This window comes from Chiloscyllium plagiosum, unplaced genomic scaffold (genome assembly GCF_037043375.1).
Source record: "Chiloscyllium plagiosum isolate Xiang-an unplaced genomic scaffold, Cpla_swu_hap1 HiC_scaffold_1, whole genome shotgun sequence".
Classification (NCBI taxonomy): Eukaryota; Metazoa; Chordata; class Chondrichthyes; order Orectolobiformes; family Hemiscylliidae; genus Chiloscyllium; species Chiloscyllium plagiosum.
Window position 1 is genome coordinate 82,274,047 of NW_028270139.1, and position 17,076 is coordinate 82,291,122.

The 17,076-nt window shown below is 41.6% G+C and overlaps 1 protein-coding gene across 5 annotated transcripts in view; it reads left to right on the forward strand.

Moving 5' to 3' along the window:
• Nucleotides 1-14,641: 14,641 nt before the first annotated feature.
• Nucleotides 14,642-17,076, forward strand: part of micu3a (mitochondrial calcium uptake 3a) — a 199,741-nt gene continuing 197,306 nt past the window's right edge. For 2 of the 5 annotated variants that reach the window (XM_043690223.2, XM_043690241.2), the window contains exon 1: nt 14,642-15,103. In XM_043690223.2, the coding sequence (XP_043546158.2) occupies nt 14,813-15,103 (291 nt within the window). In that variant the 5' untranslated portion in view covers nt 14,642-14,812. The remainder of the gene's footprint in view (nt 15,104-17,076) is intronic. The other 3 variants (XM_043690233.2, XM_043690279.2, XM_043690270.2) reach the window with 2 other exon arrangements.

The window sequence follows — 17,076 nt, forward strand, 5'->3', positions numbered from 1 at the left end:
ACTGTTCAATTTTCCCTGGTCTTATACCCCCCCAAAGCATTGGATTGTGTCATTGGCTTTTAACATTGTCGGTATACTCAATTCAAATTGAATTGGAGTTTGATATTTTTCAGGGTATAGTTTAAACTGATCAGCCTAATTTCAAACTGTTTTTCTCATTTCCAGGCAACTCAGCGAGTGCTGTTTGTTGTTAACCAAATGTTACTTTGCAAATTCTCCAGCACTCGGTGTACTTGCCAAGTCCTTCACTCTCTTAAAGGTACACCCACATCTGCATAACACCTACACCTACCAGCCTTTCCTTTCACCCTAACAGGAATATGCTGTCTCTGGACGCTCGTTATCTCATTTTTTAAGCCTTCCCATTTTCCAGCCATCCCTTTACCTGCAAACATTTGCCCCAATCAAATTTTGAAAGTTCTTGCCTCACACTATGAAAATTAGCCATCCTTCAATTTAGAACGTCAACTTTTAGATCCGGTCTGTCCTTTTCCATTACTACTTTAAAACTAATAGAATTATAGTCACTGGCCCTAAAGTGCCCCCCCCCCCATTGACACCTCAGTCACCTGCCCTGCCTTATTTCCCAAGAGTTTGTCAGGTTTTGCACCTTCTCTAGTAGGTACATCTACATACTAAATCAGAAAATTGTCTTGTACACACTTAACAAATTCCTCCCCATCCAAACTCTTAACATTATTGCAGTCCCAGTCTATGTTTGGAAAGTTAAAATCCCCTACCACAACCACCCTATTATTCTTATGGATAATGTAAATCTCCTTACAAATTTGTTTCTCAATTCCTGCTGACTATTAGGGTGTCTATTATACAATTCCAATAAGGTGATCATCCCTTTCTTATTTCTGTTTCACCCAAACAACTTCCCTGGATGTATTCCCAGGAATATCCTCCCTAACTATAGCAGTAATGCTATGCCTTATCAAAAATGCCACTCCCCCTCCTCTCTTGCTCAACTTTCTATCCTTCCTATAGCATTTGGTAAAAATCACACAACACCAGATGAAGGAGCGTCGCTCTGAAAGCTAGTGTGCTTCCAATTAAACCTGTTGGACTATAACCTGGTATTGTGTGATTTTTAACTTTGTACACCCCAGTCCAACACCGCATCTCCAAATTCTAGCATTTGTATCCTGGAAAATTAAGCTGCCAGTCCTGTCCATCCCTGAGCCATGTTTCTGTAATTGCTGTGATATCCCAGTCCCATGTTCCCAACCATGCCATGAGTTTATCTGCCTTCCCTGTTAGGCCTCTTGCATCTAGTTCTCTGCTTTGTTTCTGCCTGCCTTGACTGTTTGACTTGCTCCTTTTCCCAACCTTACCAGTCTCAGATTGATTTCTTTCCTCACTATTTCCCTGTGTCCCACCATCCCACATTACTAGTTTGGGCTGTATGACAATTGTTGGATATAATAATGCACATCTCCCAGTATCAAGGTGCCTTAGTAAACTTTAATTATTGGGAATCAGGAGACAACTCTCCATTGGCTGGAAGATTCTTTGTGCCTAAATGTCCCACTTCATTGTATACTATATATTATATTATATATTATTTACCAATTACATGTCCAATCTGGAAATGTATTATTTGTCTTCCTCTAATGAAGCATATGTTTGTATAATTATACTAGCAAATTTGATGTTATACATAAATTTTCAAACAGTATTACTGATTCTTGAGTCCAGATGATTTATACTAAACAAAAACTGAAAGAACATTGGATGCTGGAAATCAGAAACAAAAACAGAAATTGCTGGCAAACCTCAGCAAGTCTGGCAGCATCTGTGGAGAGAAATCAAAGTTAACATTTAAGGTTCAGTAACCCTGCATCAGAACTCATGGTAGGAAAATGTTGGTTCATATTCAGAAGATGGGTGGGGGAGGGAAGAGGAATGAACAATAGGTTGAGATTGAACTCAAAGAGAGAGAAAAAACATTTTCTGGGTAAAGATCAGTCTGGGGCAATAAATAGCTACTAATAGGGATCATTAATGGCTGACAATAGGTTGTGTGTGATAGCAGCCCATTTGATGGCAAGGCCTGATGTGTGGGGTTTAGGGTAAGGACATGGGAGAAAGTGTTTAAGCCCTCAAATTGTTGAATTCCATGTTGAGTCCAGAGACTGCAGAGTTCCAGTGTGGAAAATGAGGTACTGTTCTTCCAACGACAAAGGAAGTCAGGAAATGTATCATAGAAAAAGAGAGAGCCTATAAAGTGGCTAAGAGCACTGGGAAATCAGAAGATTGAGAAGACTACAAAAACAAACAGAGGATAACAAAGAGAGAAATAAGGTAGGAGAGGATCAAATATGAAGGTAAGCTGGCCAGTAATATTAGAAATTATAGTAAAAGCTTCTTTCAATAAATAAGAAACAAATGAGAGGCAAAAGTAGAAATTGGGCCGCTCCAAATTGTTGCAGGAAGGCAAGTGATGAGAAATAAGGAAATAGCTGAAGAACTTAATAAGTATTTTGCGTCAGTTTTCACAGTGGAAGACGTAAGTAATATCCCAACAATTAAGGAGAATCAAGGGGCAGAGTTGAGTATGGTAGCCATTACAAAGGGGAAAGTGCTAGAAAAGCTAAAAGATCTAAAGATTTATAAATCTCCTGGCCCCAATGGGCTGCATCCTAGAGTTCTGAGGGAGGTGGCTGAAGAAATAGTGGAGGCTTTGGTTGTAATCTTTCAAAAATCACTGGAGTCAGGGCAAGTCCCAGATGTTTGGAAAATCACAGTTGTAACCCCCTTGTTCAAGAAAGGTACAAGACAAAAGATGAAAAATTATAGGCCAATTAGCCTAACCTCGGTTGTAGGTAAAATTCTAGAATCCATCATTAAGGATGAGATTTCTAAATTCTTGGAAGTGCAGGGTCAGATTAGAACAAGTCAGCATGGATTTAGTAAGGGGAGATTGTGCCTGACAAATCTGTTAGAATTCTTTGAAGAGGTAACAAGTAAGTTAGACCAGAGAAAGCCAGTGGATATTATCTACCTAGACTTCCAAAAGGCTTTTGATCAGGTGCCTCATGGGAGGCTGCTGAGTAAGGTGAGTAAGGTGTTCGAGGTAAGTTAATGGCATGGATTGGGGATTGGCTGTCTGACAGAAAGCAGAGAGTTGGGATAAAAGGTTCTTTTTCAGAATGGCAGCTAGTGACAAGTGGTGTACCGCAGGGTTCGGTGTTGGGGCCGCAGCTGTTCACTTTATATATTAATGATCTGGATGAAGGGACTGGGGGCATTCTGGTGAAGTTTGCTGATGATATGAAGTTAGGCGGACAGGCAGGTAGTACTGAGGAGGTGGGGAGGCTGCAGAAAGATTTAGACAGTTTAGGACAGTGTTCCAAGAAATGGTTGATTAAAAGTCAATGTGAGCAAATGCAAGGTCTTGCACTTCGGAAAAAAGAATACAGGGACGGACTATTTTCTAAACAATGAGAAAATTCCAAACAATGAGAAAATTCCTAAAGCCAAAGTACAAAAGGATCTGGGAGTGCTAGTCCAGGATTCTCTAAAGGTTGACTTGCAGGTTGAGTCAGTGGTTAAGAAAGCAAATGTAATGTTATCATTTATCTCAAGAGGGTTGAAATGTAATTGTAGCAATGTGCTACTGAGACTTTATAAAGCTCTGGTTAGGCCCCATTTAGAATACTGTGTCCAGCTTTGGGCCCCACACCTCAGGAAGGACATACTGGTACTGGAGCGTGTCCAGCAGAGATTCACATGAATGATCCCTGGAACGGTAAGCCTAACATTCGATGAATGGCTGAGGATCCTGGGATTGTATTCATTAGAGTTTAAAAGATTGAGGGGAGATCTAATAGAAACTTACAAGATAATGCATGGCTTAGAAAGTGTGGACGCTGGGAATTTGTTTTCATCAGGCAGGGATACTAGGACCCATGGGCACAGCCTTAGTATTAGAAGGGGTCAATTTAAAACGGAAATGAGGAGACATTTCTTCAGTCAGAGAATGGTAGGCCTGTGGAATTCATTGCCATGGAATGCAGTGGAGGCCGGGACGTTAAATGTCTTCAAGGCAGAGATTAATAAATTCTGAATCTCGCAAGGAATTAAGGGATACGGGGAGAGTGCGGGAAGGCGGCATTGAAATGCCCATCAGCCATTTGATGGGCCGAATGGCCTTACTTCCACTTCTATGTCTTATGGTTCTGTAAAGTTAACACATGGTCTGCGCTTCATTTCCTCAATGTAGAGGAAACCACTTAGTGAGCAACAAATCTCTCCTGCTCCTTGAATGCTGCTTGACCTGCTGTGCTTTTCCTGGCTCTCCAATATGTGCAGTCTTCACTTCCACCTTGCAATAAATACAGTAGACTAGACTGAGCAAAGTGCAGAAAAATCGCCACTTCACCTGGAAGGTGTATTTGGGGCCTTGGATGGTGAGGAGGAGGAAGTACACGCGTAGGTGTTACAACTTCTGGTATTGCAGGTGAAGGTGCCAAGAGATTTTGCAGACATGTTGGGAGTGAAGGAAGAGTGAGCTGGGTATCTCAGAGGTAACATCCCTGTCTAAGGCTGACAAGGGAGGGGAGGGAAATATGTGTCTGATAGTGACAACCCATTGATGGTGATAGAAATGGCAGCTAATGATCCTCTGGATGTTGATTTGGTGGGATGGTAGGTGAGGATGTTCACTTTACACTTCCCCAGAATGGCAACAACAAAAGGGTGTTGGTGTGACTCCATTAGACGCTTTGAAACCAGCTCGTGACTCCAAAGGCCACAGAACATTTGTGAAGGTGTCTTTTGAGCTGGGTTAGGAACACACAACTGGAAACCACCCCCTCAGCAAAGACTCATAGCAAGACCCGCTTAAGACTCACAGGCCAGCAGCACAACCCATGGCAGAAGACCATGAGGCAACCCAGAAAGCCCCAGGAGAAGATTTGTCCTGACTTATGAGACCCACCTTCATGGTACGGAACCATCTGCACGTCAGAGAGGAAGGAGATTCCTATGGCCCAGCTCAAACACGTGGATCAAGGCGGATAATATCTTTTCTCAGAAGGACAGAACTAGATAGTGAGTAAATATTGTGGGAATTTGGGAAATGCTCACAGTTCGTTAATAAAATTGAACTGTACTGCAAACGAAGTCTGTGTTAATATGTCCACCTCACCAACAAAGTTCTTGGGTCAGTTGTTTTTATACACAAACTGGTCAAAGTATCCAAAGCATGGACAACATTCTATTATTTCTGTGTCTGCAGAATATATTACTGCTTCCTTTTATATTCTTTGGAAAGTCAGCTTCATTCTTTCTCTTCACCTTTTTAACCTTGTTTCCTAACATTTTCATATTCTGCAAGTTTTTTTTATTTTGTTGTCTATGTACCTTTTTCTCCTTATTTTTGCTTGTTATTACTTTCTTAATGATCCATGGTATGTCATTACTGATTAGGTTTCTCTTTGCTTTTTAATGGGATACATTTCTTTTGGATTTAATTGATTACCATTTTGATTGTTTTCCACTGTTGATCTATAACTCCAACAATACATCTTTTTCCTTTATGTCTTTCTCGGCTCTGTTCTTCCTTCCGTAAAATATTATTTGTCACATTTTTCCAATTTTGGTCTTTGTCCTTCTCAATCTTTACCTTAAAACATAGCTTAATAATCATGGATGATTTTAACTATAACTTTTCACTCAATTTATGTATTCACTCATATATTACTTCTTCCATTTCCTATTAGTTGGTTTGCAAATCAGCTTTAATAGAATGATAGATCCTTTTTTTTATTTTCATCTACTTGGATTCTGTTCATAATCCTCATTTCCAAAGTCCCTTTTTCCTCCTGCCATGATGTTAATTAACTAGCCAAACCTACATTGTTTTTTGCCCATATTTTCAGATTGAGTTATAACTTCATAAATATATTTGTCAGACCTGTTCTTTATGTAGTCATGTTTCAATTGCTCTGATGACATTCAATTCTTCGCTATGAATTACTGCTTTCAATTTTTAACAGTGATATAAAACTTCCACTTTATACTTGCATTTGTTCTGTGAACATTTGTACCATTCTTGTTCCTTACCCTTGTTCTGACCTTTTTGATTTCCTATTTGTTTTAATTTCAGAAACCAGGCTATTTCTGCCAGGTTGCCCAGCCATACCATTTTTTTAGACTAAAAGTCCTATTGGTGGCCCTATTTAATCTTTCCTCTAAATAGAACATTGGTCCCACTTCAATCCAGGTGAAGTCCATCCTAACTGTACAGTTCTTTCCTATTTCTCCACTAGCTCCAATGAAACATAAAAGAATTCCCACTTTCCCACACAGATCATCAGGTAGACCTGCAGTTACCAAGGCAGATGGTGGCTGCCAAGTAAGTTTAATCAAGTTTCTCAATAAATAAGTCAATTCATGAAATACATCAAATCTTGTTTTAATGCATGGACCTTTACTGAGCTCTGCTTAAGAGGGTAGAATTAAAATTATAAACTTGTAGTCAGTGAGACGAGTTGCTTTCTTTGCTGAGGCTTCTAGTAATTTTTTTTAAGAGAATGCAAACTAATTTGCAGGTTTTTTTTTATAAATAGCAGCAGAAAAGATGGGTTATTTTCACTGATACTGCAACATATTCAAAGGAAAGGTCTCAAAATATTAGCTCGCTTAGGGTTTCATTTTTCCAAGGCCCATTAACTGCATGCTGAGAGTTTCAGATTGTACAAATTTCTGGTTTCCACTTTTTGTGCTACAACTGGAAATAACAAAATAAAACTTACAATAATGCAATCATACACTACCATCAAGCTTGTACCACCATAAAGTTACGACTATACTTACCTAACACTCGCTCCACCTTCCCACACTAAGCCCAAAACTTTGAGTGCTCATCCAAGTACTTTTTAAAGCTTGTGAAAGTGTTTTAAAGCACCTCTACTACCCTCCCAGGTACTGCATTCCAAATTCACACCATCCTCTGTGTGAAAATAAATTTCTTCAAGCCCCCACCAAACATCCTGACTTTCACCTTAAAACTACTGACTGTTCCCTCATTACTGACTGTTCAACGGCTGCTTTCTATCCACTCTGTCCATGGTCCTCAAAATCTTATTCACTTTAACCAGTTCCCTCTTAGTTTCTCTGCTGTAAAGAAAACAACCCAAACTTATCCAGCCTCTCTTTAAGATTAAACTGTCAATCCCAGGAAACATTCTGGTGAATCTCCTTTGCACCCCCTCCAGAACAATCAAATCCTTCCAATAGTACAATGATCAGAACTGCATACAGTACTCAAGCTGTTGACTAACCAGTTTTGTACAGCTCCAATATAACCTCTCTACTCTTATAATTTATGCCATGAGGGGCATGGATAGGGTAAACGGACAAAGTCTTTTCCCTGGGATGGGGGAGTCCAGACCTAGTGGGCATAGGTTTAGGGTGAGGGGGAAAGATATAAAAGGGACCCAAGGGACAACTTTTTTCATGCAGAGGGCGATGTGCATATGGAATGAGCAGCCACAGAAAGTGGTGGAGTTGTAACATTTAAAAGGCATTCTGAATGGGTATAAGAGGTAGGATTTGGAGGGATATGGGCTGGGTGCTGGCAGGTGGGACTAGATTGGGTTGGAATATCTGGTTGGCATGCTCAAGTTGGACCGAAGGATCTGTTTCCATGCTGTACATCTCTATGACTTTATAACTGATAAAGGCAAATTTCTTTATTACCCTACTAACCTGCCTTGCTACCTTCAGAGATCTGTAGACAAGGACCCAAGATCCCTCTATTCCTCTGAGCTTTCCACTATCCTGCCACTCATTGAGTACTAAACAAAAAAATAAAAGAACTGCGGTCGCTGGAAATCTGCAATAAAAACATAAATTGCTGGAAAAACTCAGCAGAACTGACAGCATCTGTGGAGAGAAAGCAGAGTTAACGTTTCAGATTCAGTGATCCTTCTTCAGAACTGTTTGTGTCCTACCACTCAGCTCACTTTGGATCCACCTTGCCAAATTACCCAGGATCCCATCTTCTCTTATTGTCTTTATCACTCTCACCAATGAGACCCTGGCAAAAGCTTTGAGGAAATTCATAAAATGACATCAACTTCACCACCCTTGTCTACACAACTGATCACCTCTTTGAAAAATTCAATAAATTTTTTAGGCATGACTTTCTTCTGATAAAGTCACGCCAACTATCCTTGACTAAACTTGATGGAGATTAATTCTCTCCTTCATTTATTGAATCATTTATTATTATGTGTATTCCATCTAATCAATATAAAATATAGCAAAAAGTGTGCACCATCGCCATGCATAGCACCATTCAAATTAACCTAAAATGAAATAAAAAATAGAAAAAGATAACATAAAGAGAGTCCAACTTTCCCTTCTCCACCACTCTGGGTGACGCCAGCCCATGCCACGCAGAAGTGAGAGACCCGCTCCAGGCTTCACAGGCCAGCTGACTCTGTACCACGCTGCCTCTGAAGATGCTGCTGCCACTCCAGAGCTCATTGAATTTTCTCTAATAGTTTCCCTATCGTTGATGTGAGATTCACTGTATTGTAATTCCTTAGTTTATCTCTACTACCTTTCTTGAAAGTGGAACCACATTAGCTGTCCTCCAGTCCTCTGGCACTTTCCCTGTTGCCATAAAGGATTTAAAAACTTGGGTCAGAACCCTTCACTCATCTCTCTCAGCAGCGTGGCATACAACTAACTATTCAGACCTAGGGATTGTTCATTTTTAAACCTGCTAAAACCTCCTAAGTATTTATACTTACTATGGAAATAGGCCCTTTTGCCCAACTTGTCCATGTTGATCAGATTTCCTAAACTGAACTCATCCCATTTGCCTGCATTTGGCTCATATCTCTGAAAATCTTTCCTATCCATATAACTATACTCTTAAATCTAGTCATAATAACAAAAATTGAAAACATTACTGCAGTTCAGGTTCATAATGTTTAATGTAACAAAAATGTAGTAAGTTAATAACTCTACTCAGCTCATGAAAATTGTCCATAGAAATTGCTACATGGTATTCCACATTACTGCTCTTCTATTTCCAGATGGCTGTGTGTGCATTTTTGTTCCTTTTTTCTATTTTTATCTATTGTTAATAAGGGGATGCATTTCTTTGAACACCCCTCTGCCCCCCCTCCACACTACTCCAAGATTGTTAAAGATCCCATTTAAACGTGTAAACAGAACTTCCTCCTAGTTTTAGCAACATAATGGAAGGAACTCGAAGGAAATTTATCCTGAAATATCATCATTCAGTTCAATTATCTGGATACCATGCTAAATGTTGTCCTAACTAGGCAATAAGATGTTTGTGCATACCAGAATTGGCAATTCTGTGTTTGGAAGTTTAAAAATAAAGTTTAGGACCAATTTGAGATCAAATCAAACAAGGCTGAACATGTCCAGAACCATTGTTATTACTAATTTTCTGTACTAATAGGAACCGTTGACAAGTTATCACAAGAAATTCACCAAGAAAGATTTTCTTTCCACCAAATCTTTACAGCATTAATAATATTAAAAACTATTACTAATGAACATTCCCACTGGATACTCTGAACTACAATATCAGATTGAATGTTAGCTTCCTTTGATAATGCATTTTTGTGCATTCAACTTCAAGTGGTACTTTGGAATAAGAACCTTTGTCAGATACACAGGAGAAAAAGCAGCCTAGAATGGAAACATGGAACCAAAAGAGTCATGTAACAACATATATTAAGTGGTTATCACTTTTTTTTATTATTTAAACAATTTTTCTAACCAATCTGTTCAGAGTGTGTTATTACACACTTCTGGAGTAGTTAGTACTTGAAGCTGGGCTTCCTAATCCTGGGGCAGGAACAAGACTTTTGCACCACAGGAGGATCCCCAGGTTATCACCTTATATCTATCATACTCAAACCTGATCAGTAAAGATATTTAAACTCCAGCAATTTTGTTTCACATCTGTTCCATTCATGAAAGTCATTATTGAAGTGAGTAATAATGCAACATCGGCAATTATATTAATTCATCAGTTAAATGTTCTAAGTTCCTGTTTAATTAAAGTATTATTTCGATCTAGGTTTACTTTAAAATTTTTAAAAGTGATCCAAGTTAGGAAGTTAATGTTTACTCCCTTTACCATGCTCATACCTGATTACCCGCATTCTAGAAACAGAGCTGGCATTTTTGGAATATTGCGTGCAATTCTGGTCTCCCTTCTTTCGGAAGGATGTTGTGAAACTTGAAAGGGTTCAGAGAAGATATACAAGCATGTTGCCAGTGTTGAAGGGTTTGAGCAGTAGGGAGAGGCTGAATAGACTGAGGTTGTTTTTCCTGGAGTGTCAGAGGCTGAGGGGTGACCTTATTGAGGTTTTTAAACTCATGAGAGGCATGGATAGGATAAATAGACAAGGTCTTTTCCCTGGGGTGGGGGCATCCATAACAAGAGGGCATAGGTTTAGGGGGAGAGTGGAAAGATTTAAAAGGCACCTAAGGGGCAACATTTTCAGCCAGAGGAAGTGGTGGAAACTGGTGTAATTACGACATTGAAAAGGCATCTGGTTGGGTATATGAATAAGAAGGGTTTAGAGAGATATGGGCCAAGTACTGGCAAATGGGACTAGATTAATTTAGGATATCTGGTCAGCATGGATGAGTTGGACTGAAGGATCTGTTTTCGTTCTGTACACCACTATGATTTTATGTGGAATAACTTGCGGGCGGCACGGTGGCACAGTGGTTAGCACTGCTGCCTCACAGTGCCAGAAGACCCAGGTTCAATTACCACCTTGGGCGACTGTCTGTGTGGTGTTTGCATATTTTCCCCGTGTCTGTGTGGGTTTCCTCCCACAGTCCAAAAGATGTGCAGGTTAGGTGAATTGGCCATGCTAAATTGCCCCTAGTGTTAGGTGTAGGGGAATGGGTCTGGGTGCGTTGCTCTTCGGAGGGTCAGTGTGGACTTGTTGGGCCGAAGGGCCTGTTTCCACACTGTAAGTAATCTAATCTAAACTTCAGTTGTTTAAATCATTTTTCATTTCAGTTGGGTTGAAATTTTTCCTCTTCCAGCATGTGCATCTTACCCACTTCTTCAGCTGGGGCCTGTTTCGTTGCTGCTTTTCAGTAGTTTTCAGTGGCAGCTTTCTGAGGTCCAAGCATTCCTTTGTCTCTCTGCCAGTAGCCATGCTTCTACATAACTCTTGATCACTCAATCTCAACACCATTTCATCATTATGGTATTACTTCAATCCAGCTGCATATTGTCTTTTATGTTTAGTTATTGAAGTGATTGCAAGGCAGATCTGCCCAGTCAGGATCTCATGGTAATGCTTACATGACGACAGCAAACCAAGCAGTATCGTATTGCCTTTCTATCCCATATATTAACCTCTTGAGAAGAGATGGATCTAACAGCATTTAGGGATTGGGAATGTGAATTGAATAAATTGAAGATTTGAATTTGGGATTGGGCAGGTAGTAGTCTGGGAGTAACAAGAAGTGACTGAGGTTGAGCAGACAGGGTAGTGAAAGACAATAAGACCGAGCATCAGTTAGGAATCTACATTTCTTGCAGCCTTACATTACTTACCAACTTGCTTATAAGCTCTCTGTGACTTTACATATAATGAATGAGAGGTTTTTCTGTTATACATATGGGCTGTAAATGTGAGAGCTGGGATGCTTTATCATTGAAAGGGTTCGAAGAAAGAATTTGCACTTGTGCATTACCTTTTACAACCTCAGGATAACTCAAGTGCTTGTGAAGTAAATTTGAATTCACTGTTGTAATACAGAAAATGTGACAATCAAATTTACGAACAAGTTCAGACAACAGCACTGAGGCAATGACCACATAGTTTGTGAGAAGATTTGTAGCTCGGGTGCTCGTTGTTGTGGTTGTTCGCCGAGCTGGGAATTTATGTTGCAGACGTTTCGTCCCCTGTCTAGGTGATATCCTCAGTGCTTGGGAGCCTCCTGTGAAGCACTTCTGTGATCTTTCCTCTGGCATTTGTAGTGGTTTGAATCTGCCGCTTCCGGTTGTCAGTTCCAGCTGTCCGCTGCAGTGGTCGGTATATTGGGTCCAGGTTGATGTCAAAACTGGGACAACACTACTGTTATAGGACAAGCCAAATAGAGATTAGCCAGGGAATTCCTAGAGGCATGGCACTCATCCACAGATTCAATCAATAAGCAGATCGACCTGGAGCCAATATACCGACCACTGCAGCGGACAGCTGGAACTGACAACCAGAAGCGGCAGATTCAAACCACTACAAATGCCGGAGGAAAGATCACAGAAGCGCTTCACAGGAGGCTCCCAAGCACTGAGGATGTCACCTAGACTGAGGACAAAACGTCTTCAACATAAATTCCCAGCTCAGCAAACAGAACCACAACAATGACACACAATTTATTTTATTGATGTGGATTGAGGTACAAATAATGACCAGCATACTGGGCTTAACTCCCCTCTCCTCTTCAAAATGGGATCCTTTACGATCAACTGAGAGAACTGACAGGGCCTTAGTTTAATATCAAATCCAAAGAATGATTCATCTAATGCTGCAGCACTCTGTCAGTACTGCACTGAAGTCCCAGACTGGACAATATGTTCAGATCATTGGAATGGATTTGACCCCATAAGGCTAAGGCTGATTTTCAAAGGAGTTTGAAAGAAACATGCTTGAAGATAATGATGTACTTTGTTTGATTAATACTTAGAAAATACATAGAATCCCTACAGTGTGGAAACAGGCCATTTGGCCCAATAAGTTCACACCAACTCTCCAAAAGGTAACCCACCCAGACCCATTCCCCTACTCTATTTCTCTACATTTCCCCTGACTGATGCACCTAACCGACATACCCCTATATACATTGGGCAATTTAGCATGGTCAATTCACCTAACCTGCACAACTTTGGACTGTGAGAGGAAACCGGAGCACCTGGAGGAAACCCACGCAGACACAAGGAGAATGTGCAAGCTCTACACAGAGAGTTGCCCCGAGGCTGGAATCGAATTGCATTGTGATGCGACAGTGCTGAATGTGCTGCCCATGATGTAGTTCTGAAATAATAAATGAGAAAGAAAACCTTTCAAAAATATTTTTAATTTTGGGGTTCTTTTCAAATTGCTACCTAATTTTGTCTTCATATTGGGCTGTTCTCATGCATGAACCTCAACTTAACTCAGCAAGCCTAAAGAATTTAACAGGAAATTCTATCTGGTAACTAACTTCGAACATTGTCTTGTATCTCCGTAGGATCCCTTATCAACTTTCCTCATTTTAAGTTTAATTTCTAAACAAATTATTTCATAAAACATATACAATGAATTAGTAGCAGCATATTACATAATTCTAAATTTACAATGGTCATCTTTTTATCCTACTCCTTAACTAGACAAAGGTAATTTTGATTATATTTCTATGAAACAAGTGAAATAATTATAAAATAAAATATTTCTATATTACATCGTATTCTCTTTAATGTCTAATCGGCATAGGAACCTAATTAATCTAAAACTTCAAAACAGTTTTCCACTCTTTAAACAATTTTAGCAGATGGGTTCCTTACAAAACTACTCCTCAAGCAGATGTTGATTTGAACAACTTCCTTTTCTATCCCAAAATAAGTTTTTTTTTATTCTTTCACAGGATGAGAGTGTCACTGGCTTGGCAACATTCATTGCCCATCCCTAATTATTCCCCATTTTGATTCTGTTTTCATTTTTATTTCATTGACTTCTGATTTGGAATGAGACATTACTGAAAGCTGTTTATGTCACAATGTGAGTTTACAATTCATGGTGAATCTTACCATGGTCTTTGGACATCCATCTTCACATAAAAACCATTGCCTCCATCACCACCCAGCACAGGGCATTCTAAGCATTGGGCAAACACTCTTCCTCCTATACAAATGGCACTTATCCTCCCAAGCATGGAGAAGTTCTTGCCATGCCCAAGGTAGTTTGGGTACACAAAAACCTGACATATCTGACACATGTCAGCCCCTTCTCCTCCGCCACAACCACTCTCTCCTGAAGATCTCAGCAGGACAGCCCTCCTCTTTGACCCATACACAAGACAGTTGTCTCTCTGCCTCATACTTCTATCCAGTCTCATTGAACAGCCCATCTCCTCCACTCCACCAAGGTCAGATCCCCAACCCTTCAGGACAGCCCCAGATCTGCCTCAACCACCCCTGATCCTCCATCCCCAGTACCTCTTCCCTCAGGAAAGACCCCTTTAACATGTGGACATCCTCTCCCCAGCCTCAGGAGAGCACTTTCCCCCTTAGTACAGTCCCTTCTCCCACAGGAGAGGCCACCCAACTCAGGAACAGCCCCACCCTTCTTCGGGGGGTCCTCCCTAACAGAAGAGCCATTTCCCCCTCAGGACAGTCCCATCCCCCACAGGAGGCCTCTCCTCCCGCCCCCACCCCACTCTAAGGACAGCCCTTCCATCCACTCCCCAGGACAGTCCCTCCTTTCTCAGGACAGCCCCTCTCTCTTCAGTGGGACGTCTCCTCACCCCTCCTCAGGACAGTCCCTCCCTCCTCAGTGGGACCTTTCCTTCTCTCCTCACGACAGTCCCTCCTTCCCTAGGAGAGCCCACCTCTCCTCAAGTGGTACCCCTCCTCTCCTCAGGACAGCCCCTCCCTCCTCAGTGGGGCCTCTCCTTTGGACAGACCTCCCTCTCTTCCCTGTGGGACTTTTCCTTCTCTCCTAAGGACAGTCCCTCCCTCCCTCCGCCCCAGGAGAGCCCCGCCCCTCGCGACTGCTCCATCCGACCGTTAACGGTAGCAATGGCTGCTTTGCGGGCTATGATGCGGCTGCAGCTCGTGAGCGGGGCCTCGCGGCGGGGGAGCACTTTCATCAGCTCCCTCCGCTCGAGGCGGCCCGCCGTGCTGGCGGCTGCCGGAGGGGCGGCGGTGGCTTCTTGTTGTTGTTGTTATTACTATTATCGTCATTCTTCATCTTCGCCGGAGTCGGGGAGCGCGACCAGGCGGGAGCGGCGGTACAGACTGGGCCTCCCCAGCGGGGATGTGTTTGCTCCGCTCTCTGTACCGACTGTAGAAGCTACCGGAAGGGCCAAGGTAGGTTTTTTTTTGCGGGTTTCTCTGCTGGGAGGGAGACTGGAGATGAGCCGTGGGAGCTGGGCAAAACCGCCGCCTTAGTTTAACACTGATCCGCAGAAATCACCTCAGCAAGATCGACCAGAAAATTAACAGATTTATTAAATTGCACTAATATTTGCTGCATTTTGTGTCGGTGAATATCCTGCAGGTTGAGATGTTGCCCCACCCGCCTTCCTTGCTGTCAATCCTCTCTGTGTTGTTCTTGTCTGATGTTGCTGAGCAACATCCCAGCTGCTGCCAATGGCTCGGATTTTCAACAATATCCTGGAGAGGCTGTAATAACAAATGTGTTCAAGAGTATTGAAGACTGTTATGTCTGTCTGGTCTGATTTAACCCCCCTCCCCCCGTTTCTGACCAGTCACCGATTCTCCAAGGGCTAAGGGGAAAAGGCAGAAAAGTGGAGTTGAGGATTATCGGATCAGTGGTGGTTACAGAGAATAACGGATCAGATTCAATGCCCCAGAAGGCCTACCTCAGTTCCCACGACTGTTTAAAAGATACAGTTGAATAGAACAAACACATTGTTCGCGAAACTCAGCAGATCTGACAGCATCTGTAGGAAGAAGGCAGAGTATCGTTTCGAGTCCGGCGACTCTTCAGCATCCGCAGTTATTTGCTTTTATACAATTGAATAAAATATGGCAATGTTTAATGGGGTATTAAGACAAGAAAGACCTGTTTCTAATTAGCAAAAGTCGTACAGGTAATAGTTGACAAATGGGAGCAGATTAAAAAAAACTTATAAACGGAAACGGTGAAAAAGGGCATAAATCCAGGGCCAAGAGGTTGTGGCTAGAAAATGCAGGGAGATGGTGTTTGGGGGTGGGGTAGGTGGGAACTGCCAGGGGCTAATTGGTAAATTAACAATTAAACAGTTAAATATCATTAATGAAGGTAAAGGAAGGCACTGGAAAATAAAATAGAAATTAACAAATTTACATATTTATTGCCTTTAACATCCTTTTGAAATTTTGAAGTGCAGTCTAATTATTTACTTTTGGAATTGTAATGTAGACACGTACAGTACACAGGTCAGTTTTCTTCAGTGCAGAGTTTTGCCAATAGTGTAGGTTCAATTCCTGTACTGGCTGAGGTAACCATGAAGAACTCACCCTGTCAACATCACTCCTTGCCTCAAGTGTGTCACCCTCAAATTAAACCACCACGACGCTGGTCTCTTTCTAGAGAGAGAGCAGCTCTACGGGAGAAAGTGAGGAGTGCAGATGCTGGAGGTCAGAGCTGAAAATGTGGTGCTGGAAAAGCGCAGCAGGTCAGGCAGCATCCAAGGAGCAGGAGAATCGACGTTTCGGGCATGAGCCCTTCTTCAGGAATGATTCCTGAAGGACGGCTCATGTCCGAAACGTCGATTCTCCTGCTCCATGGATTCTGCCTGACCTGCTGCGCTTTTCCAGCAACACATTTTCAGCAGAGAGCAGCTCTACATCCTGTAAGATTATGGTGACTTTATACAGGTCCTATAAACAACAATACAATAAATAGTCAGGTAACTTGTGTTGTTTGAAGTTATAAATGTTGGTTATACACAAATAAAATTCCTTTGCTTTCTCAGTAGTGCAGGGGGACCTTTTGCTCACTGAAGAAAACAGACAACTCAGTTAGTCAAAAGATGACACCTCATTCAGCAAAGTGAATGTTCATTATTTGGACTGCGCTTCTGAAGGAATAATGGAGGTATTTCAAGATAGGATTGGATAAGCACCTGAATGGAAATATTGGTAGGTACAGGGGAAAGATAGAGAAATGGAACTAAATTACTGTTGGGTTCAATGGACTGAATGGTCTGCTTCTATGATGTAAACATTCTATGATACAGGTCTAGTTTGCTGAAGAAGGGCTTATGTCCGAAACGTCGATTCTCCTGTTCCTTGGATGCTGCCTGACCTGCTGCGCTTTTCCAGCAACACATTTT